Source organism: Rhipicephalus microplus, chromosome 6 (genome assembly GCF_043290135.1).
Source record: "Rhipicephalus microplus isolate Deutch F79 chromosome 6, USDA_Rmic, whole genome shotgun sequence".
In the NCBI taxonomy this organism is placed as follows: Eukaryota; Metazoa; Arthropoda; class Arachnida; order Ixodida; family Ixodidae; genus Rhipicephalus; species Rhipicephalus microplus.
In genome coordinates, this window is record NC_134705.1 from 86,102,904 (window position 1) to 86,119,684 (window position 16,781).

Here is a 16,781-nt window from a genome sequence, read left to right on the forward strand (position 1 = left end):
CTCGTGTGCTCAGATTTGGGTGCACGTTTAAGACCCCCAAGCGGTCGAAATTTCCCGAGCCCTTCATTACGGCATCTCTCATAATCATATGGTGGATTGGGACGTTAAACCCCACATATCCATCCATCCAGTAATGCATTTAAAAAAAAAGCACTTTCTTCACTTGAAGCACGTCATTTCACTCGCCCTGATCTTTCGTCCGGTCTGATTCTCTTGTCACTTATACTGTTTCTTCGTTCTGCTACTGCTGAAGACAGCTTTTGTTTTAATTTACTCGACGGTAGTGTCCCTCGGATTGTTCCATGCATTATTCAACTCATGCTTTTGCTGTGTGCGAACGCAGGAAGAAGTCATGACCATGGAGCGAATTTTGCTGCAGACAATAAAGTTTGACCTCCAGGTCAGTCATCCCTACGGGTTTCTTCTCAAGTACGCCAAGTGTCTCAAAGGTGAGTCCAAACTGTTGACACCCGTGTTGTCTAGAATAACAAGGCATAAGCTCGCTTTCCGTGCAAGAGCGTGCATTGCCGTTTCACGAGAAATGTGAACAAGGTTTTTGTTTGCCTGAGCACCCGCAGGGTGCCGCTGGCGTTGTCTTTGAAGACAGCCCTTGATGAGCAGTTCGTGTTTCATTGCAACTGCAAGCTCTCGCTCCAGAATTCTTCCGTAACTATGTTTCATTTCTCAGTTTTCGGGCTGTAACTAAAGCTCACACAAAATCTTTTAAACTGTGAATCTACCCTTTGTAGGAGTAAGGAAACCCAAAAAAAATTGCCAAACAATGTATTGGTGGCGCGGATTTTAGCACCATACATCGCAGTGTTCAAGCATGTGTGCGTAGCCTTTAAGATGAGCCTGTTCTAGTAGTGTAGTAGTGAATGTGTAGCACTTCCAAATTCTTGAATGCAAGCTCTGTTCCTGATGCGAAGTGCAAGGAAACCCATGTACTTAGATGTAGGTGCATGTTGAAGAAGTCCAGGCGGTTGAAATTAATTTAGAGCGCCTTCTTCTTTTCACTATGGCATGCATCACAATCATGTTTTGGTACATAAAGCATCAAGATTTAGCTTAAAATTAATTATATGTGCCCATGGAAGTTGGCAGGGGAGAGCAAAAGAGCCTCTTGGACTTCGCCCCTCTCCTGTCGCAAGGCAACACAAACGTGTCCCTCTTTAAGACAAAATCCCGGCGACTCCCATTTATGCATGTGAAAGTTCATATAACCGATCTTGCACTGGCTTTTAGAAAAGGATGTTTTGTTTTTTTTTCCTTTGTCCCCAGGGGCGAAGCTCCTTAGGGTTGAGCAATGACCGCCGTCGATGACGATGACACTGATGAAGAACAAGCGCGTTCTAGACCACGCATTTTCTTTCTGCCATCATGGCACAGCACATGTGAGGTACTTGCGATACGTCTTGACAATGATGATGCAGAGCGAAGGCAAAAAAAAAAAAATCACAACTCAACACAACGTATCATTTATGACCAGTAGACATTGTATATACCGCAGGCTTTCATTAAACAGAAGCTGAAGGGACCAGGAAAATGTGTTCCATTTAGCCAGGAGTTCCGTTTACTGAGAGATGAACGGGACTGAAGAACTTGAAATAAGAAGCCAATCATGCTAGAGGAAATTGTTTCATTTAAGCAGCAGTTTCGTTAAGCGATTTTCATTCACTAGGAGTCCACTGCAATTGTACACGAGTGAGTTTGTCATTCATTTACACGCGCGAGTGGGCAATGTCATAGGTGATTTACGGTAACACAAAACGATCCCACTACTTCACCCACTCATCATCATTCGCTTCGTAGGTGGGGCGTGACATGTCTTTCTTTCTTTTTTCACGTTGCTGGTGATCTTCAGATTTTGACTGGTTTGTGACCATAGTCCTCCAACACTTTATCTGGAAACTTCAGTGCATTTCTGGTTAAACACTGGCTAGCCATGTGGCATTCTGAGGAAGTGGAGAACATGCCAGAACATGTGAAATCCATGCCAGCCCTGTCCCTGCAGGTGACAAGTCAAAGCTTCAGAAGATGGTGCAAATGGCCTGGACATTCATCAATGACAGGTGGGCTGTTCCCCATTTATTTCAAGCAATCCTCTGTGCATGTGTAACATCAGGCATCAATGACCCTCTTTTTGTAGTTTGCTATCACTAGAGCATGTAACACTTGATGACAGGATTGGGTTAACCACTTGAGGTAGTCTTACATCCCAGAACAACCTCCAAATCGGGCACCACATTATGGAAGCTTAGGTGCTTGCTACAATAGAATCTCAAGAATTCGAAGGGAGCATGCAAATTATTTTTGTCTTGCTGAATTCATATTAACCAACAAGAAGTTTAAGCTGATCATGAAGATGAACAAGAACTTTATTGGGGTCATCTACTTCTTGCTGAAACAAAATCCGTGACATACTTTTGAGCTTTCCTGCTTTCACCGTCTCTGAATGACGTGTTGGGTTGCTTTACTCATGCTGCTGGTGCTTAAAAGCGTGTTCACACTTGACAGGAGTGAAAGCAGCAACACTCATTGGAAATTCACTCGCTTTGCCACCTAAGCGGCCGGGAAATCGCACCGCGAAGTTGACACGAAAAATATCAGTCATAGAAAATTTATACCGGAGAATTCAAGAGAAAAGGCCAGAGCGGCGGGAAAACGTATGTGTCTGTCGAAAACGTTCACATTCGTTCTGCCCCTTGTACATTCCGCCATTGCCGCTTCAGAATTCATTCCATTTTGTTCATTTCCTGAGCTTAAAAATTCATACTGAATTCTAGTTATGCGTGCAAAACACTGAGAAGAAACAGTTTACATCTCTACAAACGTTGTTTCAAAAGGCATGCCAACAGAAACTACATGAACAGATGCACCACCAGCAGCGGCGACTGATTCAGCCGGCAGTGCAAAAGCGAGACACGTTAGGGCATGCTGACTCGCTGCTGCTGCACCTTCTTCTGCTTACAGTCTTCTCAGCAATCGTAATCCAAACAAGGCTCTCTATGACTGCTTCTTCGTCTGCTTCTTCGGCTGTGAGTTTTGACGTGCTGCACAGGTAGTTCATGATTGCGCCAATGTGATCCACCGCCGGTGCCATTGCCGCCATGCTGAATTTGTGGCTGGTCATTTAAATCATGTGGTTTGAGAGCTATTGCAGCCAGTGTAGCGAAAGCCGTGAAGCAAAAAGGTGATCTGCTATTGCGTGGTGAAAAAATTTGTCTCGGATAGATTTTTTCGCAACAGCCTCGCTGCGTGGTTTTTTGGCTGCTTAGGCGGCAGAACAAGAAAAATTTTAGTGGGTTCTGCTGCATTCACTTCCTTTGAGGCCAAGTGCGAACAGCTCTTGAGATAAGCTGCTTGCGTGTAGTGGTCAATCGCACGTTCGTATCATCTGCGGTGGCTGGAAAAACCATTTGTATAACAACGAATTGCAGCGTACTTTATAAAATGTAATCCATCTGAAACGACCTTAAAATTCATATTGTGAAATTCGCATAACTGTAACTGTATCAAAATACTATTGTATTGTATGAAGAAGCTCATGCACCTGCTCACAGCCAACAGGATGTTTGAAACACCTATTCACATTTCTCAACTGCATGCTTGGCTAAACGCTTGTCCACATTGATTTATATTTCAAGCCATCTCTCAGTGGCGACTGCCAGAGCAAGAGCACGGCAGCATGCCTTTTTGGGGCTGCGCACACATGCAACAGAAAACAGACTGCCATCACCAATAGTTTTCAGTGTTTTCAAAATCTGAAGTCAGATGCAGTCAGGATCTGACTGTTCTGCGATGCTCAGCAGTGTTTGCTGCTTTCTGCAAGTAGTTTGCCACCAATACGGATATTGATTTCACATGTGACTGCAGCACATGTAAATAATGGACAGCAGGTGAACAAAGACGAGCACTTTGCTGGTCTGTTGTCTCCACGTGTGCTACAGTCACATGTGAAATGGAATGCTAACTATAACTAGCCTGTACCCAAACCTTGCTTCAGATATCAAGACAGACAGTATGCCCGCCATCCTCCCAACTGCCATTGATTTTGTGCTGAAAATTGACTCCCATGAGGTTGGGCCATGAGCGTTTGCACATCTATCATTGGTAGCAGCCTTTTGTTAGGAGCTCGCAGAGACATCCCAGATGTTGCCTTTGCCTGTGCAGCCTTTGCACAACGCTGTGCCTTCAGTGGGAGCCCGAGGTGGTTGCCATCGCTCTCATCTACCTGGCAGGCAAGCTGTCCAAGTTCGAGGTCAGCGACTGGGTCGGGCGCACCTCGCGGCACCAGCGCTGGTGGGAGGTCTACGTCGAGGACATCACCGTCGAGCTGCTCGAGGGTAAGCTGCTGAAAAGTTTAAATTAAATCTGTGTGTGCTGCAAAGGTTGGAAGTGGCATTAATAGTCTAGGGTGGTTCGTTTTGCCAAGAGACTTGTCACTAATTTTAAGAAACCAAAACGGGCAGCCACTACAAGTTGTGTAAACAAATAACGTCACGACACGCCGCCACGGCTGGTCAGGGTGTAAACATAGCACAGGTGCTTCTATCGCACGAAAGGCAAGCTGGCGATATCATCCGATACGCAATCAAGCTGTGCCAGCTCATCTGGGCTACCAGTGAGGTGATTGCAGGTACTATCTGAGCGCGGGAGCATCGCCTTTTGATTTCAACTCGCTGGTGCGGGAAGCGTCTGATGTGCCCCAATTGATCTTCTCATTTTCTCAATATTGAGCATGCTTAGTGTAAGACTCGATGTCAATGATGACTAACACGATATGTGGCTAGCAAACCGAACTGTGGTAGCATCGTCGTCACCTGGTAGAAGAAAGCGCACGCTGCATCATTCTTCTGAGCAAGGCAGGGTGTTGAAAAAGAGTAGGCACTTAAGTCATACGCTGGTTGGCCCACGATTGCAAGTGCGATTCCAGAATTGGCTACTAGTTCTTAAGTTCGTTTCTTAAAAACTAAATGATTTACAGTTTTATAATTTGGTGCATATCATCACAGTACCAAAGAGAATGTACGTTCAAAGTTTTTTTGAAGTCGGTGAATATAAAAATATCACCGAAATTCTCCTTTAAGGGTAGCTGACTAGATTACAAAAGAAGCAAGCGTGTAAGGGGGAGACAAAATTAGGTTAGCAGATGAGATTCAGAAGCTCAGGGATTATGTGGCCACACGAACTACTGAACATGATTGATTGGCAGAACATGAGTGATGCCTTTGCCATGCAGTGAGTGCATACCGTCTTGCTGATGAGGAGGATATTGTTGATGCTATGGCGCACTCACTCAGTTGTAAACCCAAATGCAGAGTCGTGGCATTGCAGTGTTATGACAGTCAAGAGTGTACGATTGCTGTACTTTATGACATACACCTTTCGGAAAGCAGTACAGGAATTCGGAAGCTTAAGGTAAGGTGCAGTCCCACCTTTCTCACATAACATGGGACGAAGGTGGGAGTAACAGCAATGGCTGAAATTGACAGTAGGTGAGGGTAGCGAAGAGACACTTGTGACTGGAACTGAGTGAAGTCAAGATTTTGCAATCTTGGCAGCATTTAAGCACTTACACAAGTTCATTGCAACTGCAGACATTTTTTCAAACATTTTCATAAAATGCTATAGACACCACTAGTGAACACACAAAAATATACAAATTCATAACATTTTCAAATATCTTTCAAAAGTTGTTAAGGACTTTGGGGTAAACATTAACATCCAGTCTGTTGTTGCCTGAGGAAAATTCTCATGTTTCTGATTACTGGGAATGCCCAACACTTTGGGAGAAGGATTCTTGTCAAAATAGAACCCTTCCTGTCATTTCTTTTGTGTCCATTTGAATATTTCCTTTTTTTCTTCCGAGGTGCTGTATATGCATGGCATGTAGGCTAAATGCACCGTTTTCTGCCATTATCTGCTTCCCTTTGCAGGTTTCCTTGTAGCTTCGCGTTTTACCATCACCAGAATGGCAAAATTCACTTTTCTTTTTGTAAATCCTGCTCACCCATCATTTTGCAGACATCTGCCACCAGGTGCTAGACCTGTACTCGACGCCCATCCCCAACACGCCGCAGGACTCTCCGCCGGACTCGCCCGTGCTGCCCGTCAAGTCTGGCAAGCGCTCGCTGCCCGTGAGTGGACCCCGTACACCCCACCCCATTTTACACCCAGGAGTGAGTTGAAGACTGCCATCCATGCTCCTCTAATTGCTGAACGGAACCAAAACTGTCTCGAGGCAACTTGCAAGTTCTCTCTGCTTACATACTAGAATACGAATGTAGGGTCAGAGTTCTGCTTGTTTAATGCTAAGGCATCACTTTAGGGACAGTTTCTGCTGCTGTCGTGTACTCCAAGTATGTAATTTTCTTTCGAGAGGATAAATTTTCATTTCCAAAAGGCAGGCAGTTGTTGTGAATGTGGCATGTGAGAGCTAAGCTTTTCGGATTCAAAGTGAACTTAGCAGTTTTACTAAGCAAGCAGTACTGAGGAAGTATCATAGGCATTCATGAACTTCTCAACCAGTTTATTCATGCGTATCTGTACCATGCTTAACACCACTTTCGCATGGCACTTGGGGGCCAGTAAACCCTGCTGCGGCTTGCCGGTAAGCTATGGGTTATGGTATTGGAAGTCACAGGCGAGCTATTCTCAAACTGTCTATTTAGGGGGCCATTTTGTACGTATTCTGGTACAGAACAGAACGAAACGTCACAAGAGGTTTATGGGAAATCACACAAGATTGATCAAGGTTCGTCTGACTGTCGGAGCAAGAATGACCCCCCCCCCCCCCCCAGTTTTGTGCGCAAATCGCTACGAGAGGAGGTAGGCAAGTGGTCCTCATGGCCACTCCTCACTTGCTTTCATATCAATATTCATGTTGTGCTAGTGTGGGTGCATAGCTCAGTGCTTACACCACTTGTGTTTCGTGAAAAGGGTTTGTTTCGTGAAAATTTTGTTTTACACATTTCTTTAATAACTACCCTCTTTAAGTCGCACCTTTTCACGATCAATCTCGACTTCTTTTCCTCCCCCTCAGACGAGACTCCTCCATTCCCCCTGATCACACTCCCTGTTACAATGAACACCATGGATGGCGAATGGTACCTACACTGACACTGAGTCCACAAGGACAGCTTTGCTGCAAAACATTCCATACAGAACGTACTTTTGGAGCTTTCTTAAGAGATGCTTAAGTTGTCTTGCCATAGTAAAGTGTGCAGTCGCGAAGTTCCCTCAAATTTCGTTTTTGGGTGCCATTTATGTGGCACTTTCGTCCTCTTTCGCCAGCGTCTGGAATAGTTCAAAAAGTGCTCATTCCATGAGCATCAAAAGATGTGTTTGGAAGCCAATTTTTTCAATGTCAGACGTGCAATAGTACAGTAATCTCTCGTTAACTCGAAGCCATCAAATTCAAAAAAGCTTTTGGGATAAGCGGTATTTGGAGTTAAGCAAAACGGCGAAAATGTTTGCTCAGGTCGCTCTTAAAGAAAAGCTAGTGCTGCCAGGAACAGCTCCTCTGCATGAAAGAGCTCAGCAATTTGCAGGGAAAACAATTTTTTTACCGAGGATAAAAAAACTGCATGATGCTCGCCTGTATCGCATTCGTATTCGGTCCGAGAAAGGCGTTGTCCAGTTGCTCAACACATCGCATTAGCCGTCGGTTGCCACTGCTGCATTCGACCTTGTTGTGGAGAAGGCACAGCAAGTTACGCGTTTCTGTCATTGTAGCCACTTCTCGAGGCTCTTCCTCGTCTGCATGGTCATCTGTGTCGTTCACAGCCATCTCAGTGATATTGGCGTTCTGGTAACGGGTACGCCCACCTCGTAGAGTGTATACTGCTCAAAGGCGATCTTGCTGTCTTCAGTATCGCTCACGCAGCCAATTTTCTCGCGCACTTCATTGCACAGCTCATCACAGCCACTGAATTCTGCACCAACCTCTTCCTCGATCGATTCCAGGTCGCAAGAAAACCCTGCATGAATCTGAATACCCAGGCCGTAACCCTGAGTAGCCTTTCAATTTTGCTGTAACAGTTTATGTTCAGGGCTGGCGCCGACGTTGTCTCACTGGATATCGCAACGCGCACGGCAATCATTTCAGAAGAAATCCTGTCGTCGGTGCTGATAGCTTCTGACGGTTGTTGAGGCCATCGGTCTTGTGATTCGCATAGCCAGTCTGGTCCATGTTGCCACATACTACTGGATAATAATTTCTCCATAGAAACTCCACGTGTGGGCAGGTCGGCTGAATTCACATGACCATGGCAATACCTCCACATAGAAGAATCTGTTTTTTCCCTGATCTCTTTCACTCTGACACAAATTGCTTCCAGTTCGTCATGTGGCCTTTTATCCATGAAAGTGTTATTGTGGAATCCGACCACATTGTACAGTGGATCTCGAAGCCTGTGAGTGCACTTGACACATAGTGCAGTAGCCATGCTCCAATCAAGGCTCCTAGAAGCTCTAGCCATGGTAGTGTCATTGTCTTGATAGATGCCACATGGGCTTTTGCGATCAGCAACTCGGGCTTCGCTGAACAGCTCGGTACGAAACAAAGCGCTGCACCGTATGCTGATGGGCTTGCGTCGCAAAATAATGCTCCTGTAGCTCTGGGGGGAGAAGGGAGGGGGGGGGGGGTATTTGGCAATGCTGCCAAGATAATGCAGCATGGAAACTTTTTGCAAAAGCGGTAGTTGATGCACCCATTCACGCCACTCATCCTGAAGATCCTGAGGCAGCTTCTCATCCCATGCTATTTCACGTGTCCATAACTTCTGAAAGATCTTTATAACAATGGCGAATGGCGCAACAAATCCCATGGGTCGAATATTGTGGAAGAAGCTTGAAGAAAGAACCGCTTGGTATCACATTTTTCTTTCATAAATTCGAGAAGGGCTTTCAAAAAAAATGTGAAATTATCCGTGTGTGGGGATTCCATGCGATTCCAGGTACTTTCACACTTGTTTCATGGAGGATAGCCAGTTCCTTGCCTGCAGTTTGTTCCTCGTGCTGTAATGCGATAATCAATCGATCTGGGTCAGACGTTCATTTCCTCAGTGTCATTCCTGCTTGTTGCGTAATCTCTTTGGCTTTTCTGCAAATTTGAAGTGCTTCTTCGTCTGACTCTGCTCCAGCCACTAGATCCATGTAAAATGATTCACTGAGAAGGCTTGTGGTTCTGGTTTTGCTTGAAGGTACGTTCCTCAGATGGTGGTGTATAGTTGCCGTCAATAGGTAGGGACTGCACGTCGCTACGAATTGCACTCTTGTCATTCTCCACTCTTGAATATTTTCCTTTGAGAAATGCAATGCTTCCTTTTCTCGAAACCAGAAGAACTTAAAGGCATCTCTGTCTTTCTCAGTGACTGAAATTTGAAGGAATGTCTTTTCAATGTCGGCAAGAAGAGCTATACGGTGTGTTCTGAAGTGTAATAATACAGTCGAGCCTGACCATTTTGAACCCGTTTATATCAAATTATCCAATATATTGAACAATTCCTAAACAAGGTAAATTGACATTGAGAATATATAGCAAAAGTTACTGTTTTATTGAACGAAAATAGCAACAACAACTTATATATCGAACTCCATCTGCCTCAAAAGTGCCCCAGCAAGTTGGCTTTCCCTCGCGGTGGCGGGAAAAACTGCCAGCGCCACCCTAGAAGAAGTTGGTTAGACCCGGTTGTGCACGGGCGAACACCACCCTGCAAGAAATAATCCTGGCCCGCTCGCAGCGCTTACAGTCAATCAGAGGCCGTTGTGCTTTCTCCGAGGCGCGGAGGCGGTAGAAGTGAGCGCCATTTTTTCTTTCTTTACGCTTGAGTGCCTGCAGCTGCCTGTTTCCTCGAGTCCTCATCCAATGTGGTCTGTGCTGGTGGTGTTCCCTGTTGCTCTGTGAACTGTGTTGGCGCGCTGTCATCATAGCTTGCGCAAAGAGGCAGAATTTGCCGTTCGCCGCGAAACTCGAAATCATAAATCGGGTCAAGCTCGGTGAAAAGAAGTCCGACGTCGCCCCCGCGTACAACATTCCTAGGAGCACCTTGAGTACTATCCTGAAGAACAAGGCAGACATCAGGGCCAAGTAGGACAAAAGGCCAGGTGCCCGTGGCGCCCATCGTGTGCGCACTGCTGTGTACGAAGATGTTGAAGCGGCCGTTTACACGTGTTCCTGGGTGCTGTCGACGGATCGACATTGGACGAGTTCGTTAGTGCGGACGATGATGTCGCCATCACGGGTCAGCTGCAAGATGAGGACTACTCTAGACATCGTGCCGACGATGAGCCAAAGCGACAGCAATAAGGAAATTGACGATGGCCCATTGCCTACATCCTCCGAGGTGATAAGTGCACTTGCGTTGGTCCGGCGCTATTGCGTGAATGTGGAAGGTTGCGGCCTCAGCTACTCCCGACTCGTTGGACAACGTGGAGGCGTGCATGCTGTCGCCGGCAGTGGAGTCGTTAGCCCAGAAGAAAATGCGTGACTATTTTGTACCACAGTAGGTGTTGCAAGTGAGCCGCCATATTAATAAACTACTTTTCTTATAATTTATTATGTGCCTTTGTGTCAAATCCTATACCGGGCCTATATCGAATTATGCCATATATTGAACTAATAAACGTTTTTTGGCGAGTTCGGTATACCGGGTTCGACTGTACTTTCACGAGATCTTGGTACAGGTTTTCACCCTTTTTCAGGCATTCATTCAATGAAAAGCACCCTTTTGCGGGAGAGGAAGCGTTGAAAACAATTCGGACCTTTGTAGTGAGTGCGTGCTCTCGGATCACTTCTCTATGCGACATATAATATACGTTCAACAAATCCAGGGGTGGCCCGTCGACAGCTTATGCATGTCTCGCTCATAGGTACTCCCATATGGTGGTGTCATACGTCTCCAAGAGTCCTTGCTTATTCGACAGTCGGGAGAGAAGTTTCCAAAGTCTTCTCATAGCCACTTGCTTGTTGTCTGAGAGCTCCACGTCTTCTTTCCAGGGCAGCGCCACCTCGCATCTTCCGCTCCTAAGGCAAACGTTCTGTTCAAATTGCTTGAGTACTGAAATGAGCTCGCTCTCACTGTCAATAGCGTCTGTTATTTCTACGCTCTCGAGTTTCCAAAACAACGAAGGAATTCATCGCTCTCTTGTACACTGGTTGTATGGTACGTAGACCATAATCCCTCAGCTTGTAACATGCAATGTCATGCTGGGGTTGCCTTGAAACATCCACCTCTGGTCCGAGTTCATAGCAATAAGTGTCTCATTGCCTGCGCATCAAGTGACCTCTCCTGTCATCACCGTCCACATTTGGTCGGAACCGACGAGAACACTTATATGCCTTTTTCCCCGACAACGGATCCGTATAGTAGTTGATCAGCGATGTTTTTTCCAGCTCTCTGTATTTCCGTGACGAATAGTGAACTTGTTGTACTTGCTTCGATATCTTGGCATATGTGCAGGATTTCTATGGCTTCTAAGGCAACTTCAGTGTGTGAAAACTGACTCTTCAAACAGAGCTGCACAACACATCATCTTTGCGCTGCTTGACTTGGCTTGCTTGCGAAGGTGTTGAGCGCAATGATGATGGATCCCACACATGGCAACTTCAGCTGCTTTGATAGCCTCTCTGTGACTATTGTTCGCTGACTTCCTCCGTTTACGACACCTTTGACATACCGACATGTAACATGTTGCGGCCCAAGCCCGAAATGTCTGAAGTACACTCGCAGATAAATTCTCAAGGTTATGTCGATTCTTTCTTGGAGATTCACATACAGTCGTGTTGGTGCTTGGCTTACTTGCCCGTATTCTGGTATTTGTCGTGCCAGTTTTTCGTGTCTTCTGGGTTAAGTTCTGCTGATCACACACGCTTGTCGCATGACGCCCTTGACAGGTAGAGCACGTAATCTTGCGCCTGCAATCACACGCCCTGTGACCTTTCGTCAAGCATCGAAAGAATCTCATGTCTTTTTCTAGAATGTGCTTCTTTTCTGGTAGCGGGAGATCCAGCGAGCACTTTTTCGTGGAACCTTGGCTTGATTTGCAAAGCATACAGTTCTCAGGTACCTTCTTTGTGTTGTTATGGAGAACTGAAGACGTGAGTTTTGACCTACGAGGCTGTCGTGATTTGTTCTGCGCATTCTCATTATGACTGTCTTTTCCACGATGGTTAGCGAACTCGCTCTTCTTTAAGCTCTCCACTTCGATAGACAGGAAACTTAATAGGCGTTCCAGCTCCGTGATAAGGCTTCATTACTACTGCAGCTCGTCGCCCGATTGGTGCATGACCGATGGTACTGTAGAACGAGGTCTTGTGGTGAAGTTTGCAGGGATATGTCACACAGAATTGCCGAAAAGAACGTGTCTCCAGTCCTCTGATGTTGATGATGATCTGGTCGTAGAGTTTGCGAAGAACCGACAGGTCATTTGAACAGACTAAAGGCAACGTGCAAAGCCTGGAGAAGTACTGCTGCTCGAGTCTCATATTGTCACCGAAGTGTTTTTGGAGTATGTTGATGACGTCCTTATAGCACGATTTTGTGGTTGGCAGGCCCACAATAGCTGAAGCTGCATCGCCCCTTAGGAAGAACCTCACGTAGTTGAACTTGTTCGTTGCCGTGAGGCTTCCGTTCTGGTGAACCATCTGGCTGAATAGCTCCCAAAAGTCGTTCCACTGCACAGGTCACCGGCAAATAGGGCGATGGCAAGCTTGGCAGCTTGTCACCAGAGGCTCCAGAGGTACTTGCTACTGACAAAGTCTGAAGCTCCGGTGCTGATGACGTGGCAACAATACGGTCGCGCTTGCTAAGAAGCTCAGTCATGACGCTGTTAGCATTGTCTTCGTATTCAAGGATGGTGTACTTTTCCTCAAAATCTTCATCTGGTATGTGGCTTTCCAACTCCCTGTTAATTTGGTTCAGGTCATTGTTGTTCGCCTTCAAAAGTCTGTAAATGGTGTTCAGCTGGTCGATGGTGGCTGTCGCATCGCCTAGAAGAGCTCTTGCCTTGTTGATAATCCTAGTGTTGAGAGATCGTCTCAACAACCGTTTCGGTTTCAGCCTCTCCATAGTGTTCAGTTCACTCGTAGCCTCCCGTAGTCTTCCGTGGTCCCTCTTAGCAGTTCTCGAACCTTCAGAACCTAACTGTTTAAAATGGCATTAAGTTCACTGGCAAAAACGAGGCTCAAACATTGCAAACGATATTTATTTTCAGCCATCTTGGTCGATTTTTGGCTGCAAGTCCTCGTGAGCATGAACTTGCTTGAGAAAGGAGGTGCTTCTTTCTCGGTTTGACCTGGCGCTGCACTTGACTAAAAAAGTGTATTGGAGCCTTTCTGCTTTTGTTCTTGGTTCTTCGCATAACAAGCCCCCATGCCGACATTTCATGGCTCTCTGTAGCGTTGCATGTGTTAGCACACGCTCTGCAAATATTCATTATTCTTTTGTATCATTTCTCGCCATCATGAGAGCAGCACAATATTTATGTGAGCTTTCCTTCCTCCTTTGCTGTTGCAGCCTTCCCCACCAAAGTCTCCTGCGGGGGCGCCACCCATCCAGCTGCCGGCACCACAGCTTCAGCAGGCACCGCCAGACCTAGTGGCGGCGGCGCCCGTTGCAGTGGCGGTGCCGTCAACGTCATCCGCACCGCCGCCGCCCACTGCACCCCCCATGGCAGGTATGCCCATCCCCACCATCGACAGCTGCACCAGCAAGCCCATGACCGTGGACGTCGGGCAGCCACCCCCAATGCACCGCGAGCTGCCACCCCCCATGGGCGACAGTCTGCCACCCCCCGAGGCAGCCTACAGGGGCGGCTACCCGCCGCCGGCACCGATGCCTCACAACTACAGCATCCCGCCCCCACCTCCGCCGCTGCCTCCGACGAATCATCCGCCGCCCACTCATCCGCCACCACCTCCGCCCCCCACAGCCCAGCCGCCACCGCCTTACTACCACCACAGACCTGATCAGCCACCACCGCCCCATCCGCCCCCATCGTATGCGAGTGCTCCTCCCCCACCACCATACCACCACCCCCCGCCTCCGCCCACCTCCATGCCTCCGTACACGGGAGCTGGGCCCGTGATGTCATATCCGCCTCCACCTCCACCCGGTGGTTACCTGGCTCCACCTCCGCCAAGGCAACAGAACCCAACGGGGGTGCCGTCAGTCAGGATTACGCGCATCACCAACTGAGCACGCTTGTTAGTGCCAAGTGTGGGTCCTTCTCTATTCTTGCCCCTTTCCCTCTCACTTTTTTTCCCCGGGTTGGAAACACGAAGTGGTATTAATCTTTGCTGCCTTGCAGCAACTTTTTTGAAAGAGTACCATACTTTTGGTGGCATTCCCGTCTTTTCAGTTGGATGACTTGAGTTAACTTTTCTGTGGTTTTATGAGACAATCCAGTGAGAAGGCATGCAGGATTGGTACAGTGAGGGATGTCACATTCAAAATATGGAACAATTGGCCCTAATGTAGGTGACACGGCAGAGGTCTTGCTGGTGCACAGTTTCCGAGCAACTGTGAAGTCTTTGTTTTGTTATTCGCATACGTGCATGTGTCCTTTGTGCATTCCTTGGGACACAGTGTTGCTTCCATGTTTGTTCAACCAAAGACTGATCACAATATGCACTTCTTGTAAGCAAAGTTCAGCAGTGTAGACAAAAGTGTGGAAAGCCTAATGCATATATATATATATATATATATATATATATATATATATATATATATATATATATATATATATATATATATATATATATATATATACACATACACACACACACTTGCACTATCAGTGGAATCGCCGTTGCTGTATCGATTAGCCATGTTGATTTCTCATGTTACATTCAAAGAAGTACACTACTCAGCCTTGCTCCCTGTATACCTATGATGTATAGCTCAGGGTGCTTTGTCAATGGTTGAGTCATATTGCATTGCAGCTTGCTGTGCATCACATCACCACAGCCCTGACAGTAGTACAGAATGCGCGAAATGCTCACATTCTTGTCGCGCAAACGTGCTTTATGTTGCGCACACCGTTTCGTTAGGCGTTTTTGGGCATTGGTCAAATTTGTGCATTCGCATCATGCCGTGCCAAGTGTCGTAAACACTTCAAGTGTGTTGTGTTTGGGTCCACACATGCTAAACAAAGACTTTGATTTCTGTGTCTTTTACAACAGTGTTGCCCTTGAGAAAAGCAGCCCAGCTTGAAAGGACGCTGCATTTTCAGTGATGGATGTTATTGCAGTGGAACTTGAACTGGCATTGGGACTATGGAAGTGCGAGTTGATCCTGCCTTTTTTGTTAATTTTTCTTGAGTGTGCGCTTAGTGCAGTGTGGATGGGTCATTTTGTTGAACTTTGAAAATAAATGCGGAAAAAATCCAGATGCTGTCTTGTGTGACTATGCAATCTGTTGCCTGAGATTAGTTCTGAGCATCTGCACACTCGTTAATACGCCCCGATGCGTATTGCCTTGGCTTCTCTTGTGGGAGTTCGCCTTGTTTTCTTGCACTGCCCCAAATGTTTGTTCCCTAATGGAGGATTTTTTAAATTACCACGCTACGAATGGTTCTGTTTGGGTTACTGGTCTACTAAGCCACCGCTGCAACTTTCCCGTTATTTCTATTAGACAAGGGTCCATGCCACAATGCAGCTTAATATCGGGGATCAGTTTGGTGTCTTACCTACTCGAGCGAATTCTTGGATTACACTTGCATTTCTTATGTCGAAACATGCACCGGGAAAATGTAACGCTTCATGTTCACTCACAGTGTAAGCCGTGGGCAGATGGCAAAGTGTAACACGTTTCAAGCATTTGTAGTTTAGTCCAAGTTTCTATGCAAATTGAGGAAAAGACACCAGGCCTGCGGGGAATACGCAGCACAGTGACTGTGGGAGCTTGAACAACAGCTTTCCTAGAGACCGTTGTAAACTGTCGGGCAAGTAATAGAAATACACTTGCAAGGTATGCACTACACCACAAATCATATTTTTTAATGAAGTAGGAAAGCACCCACTATGACATTATTCGTCATTCTGCAAAGAAACTAGGTACCTGCGACATCTGTGAGGCATTACTACTATTTGCACTTTGTTGATGCTGCGGCTGATAACAAAGAATACGGTTGAGCACTTTTTGGTGGGTGGTGTCGCGACCGGCCTTTGCAGTCACCGGAGATCAGGGACGAAGGTGTCAAGGCAGCAGGAAGTTGAACATAACTGAGTATTTATTTACATCATGTACATGGCAAGTTCCCTGGCCCAAAGCTCTCCATCAAACAAACGACTGGCCTGCGCGTAAGGCACAGCACAGTCACAGCCAAAGCTGGAAGAGCAGCTTTTCAGAGCCTTTTCTTAACACTCATTGGGTAACTACGGCAAGCACACTTGCTTTATACCCACTATAGTATTTGTTGGTTGGTAACAACTTTATTAGAAGTCCAATTGAGCTTTCGCTGATTGGGCCTTAGGTCTCCCGCGTGGGGACTATGGCATTATTATTAAAATTTTTTTGGTAGTATGCCAGCATTCACTATGCTATTTTTCGTCATTCTTCTGAGAAGTGTGGTATCCGCTAAACTATTGCGAAAAATTTTGTGCGATTGTTCATGCAGGCGCTGATGACGATGACAAATCATGCCTGATGTGGGTATGCCCCACAGTTAATAGGTGAACAAGAACAAGCTTTTGTTATGGGTTGAAGCATTGAACGACCCACTCGTTACGCTATTCGCATTATGCGATGACTGGTTGTTCTTTCGCTGTTTTGAAA

The 16,781-nt window shown here is 46.4% G+C and overlaps 1 protein-coding gene across 4 annotated transcripts in view; it reads left to right on the forward strand.

Moving 5' to 3' along the window:
• CycK (cyclin K) overlaps positions 1-14,704 on the forward strand; it is a 37,803-nt gene extending 23,099 nt beyond the window's left edge. For 3 of the 4 annotated variants that reach the window (XM_075866142.1, XM_075866143.1, XM_037419013.2), the window contains 5 exons: positions 344-449; positions 2,015-2,072; positions 4,174-4,346; positions 6,028-6,182; positions 13,521-14,704. In XM_075866142.1, coding sequence (XP_075722257.1) covers positions 344-449; positions 2,015-2,072; positions 4,174-4,346; positions 6,028-6,182; positions 13,521-14,201 — 1,173 coding nt within the window. In that variant the 3' untranslated portion in view covers positions 14,202-14,704. The remainder of the gene's footprint in view (positions 1-343; positions 450-2,014; positions 2,073-4,173; positions 4,347-6,027; positions 6,183-13,520) is intronic. The other variant, XM_037419014.2, reaches the window with a different exon arrangement.
• Positions 14,705-16,781: the final 2,077 nt, after the last annotated feature.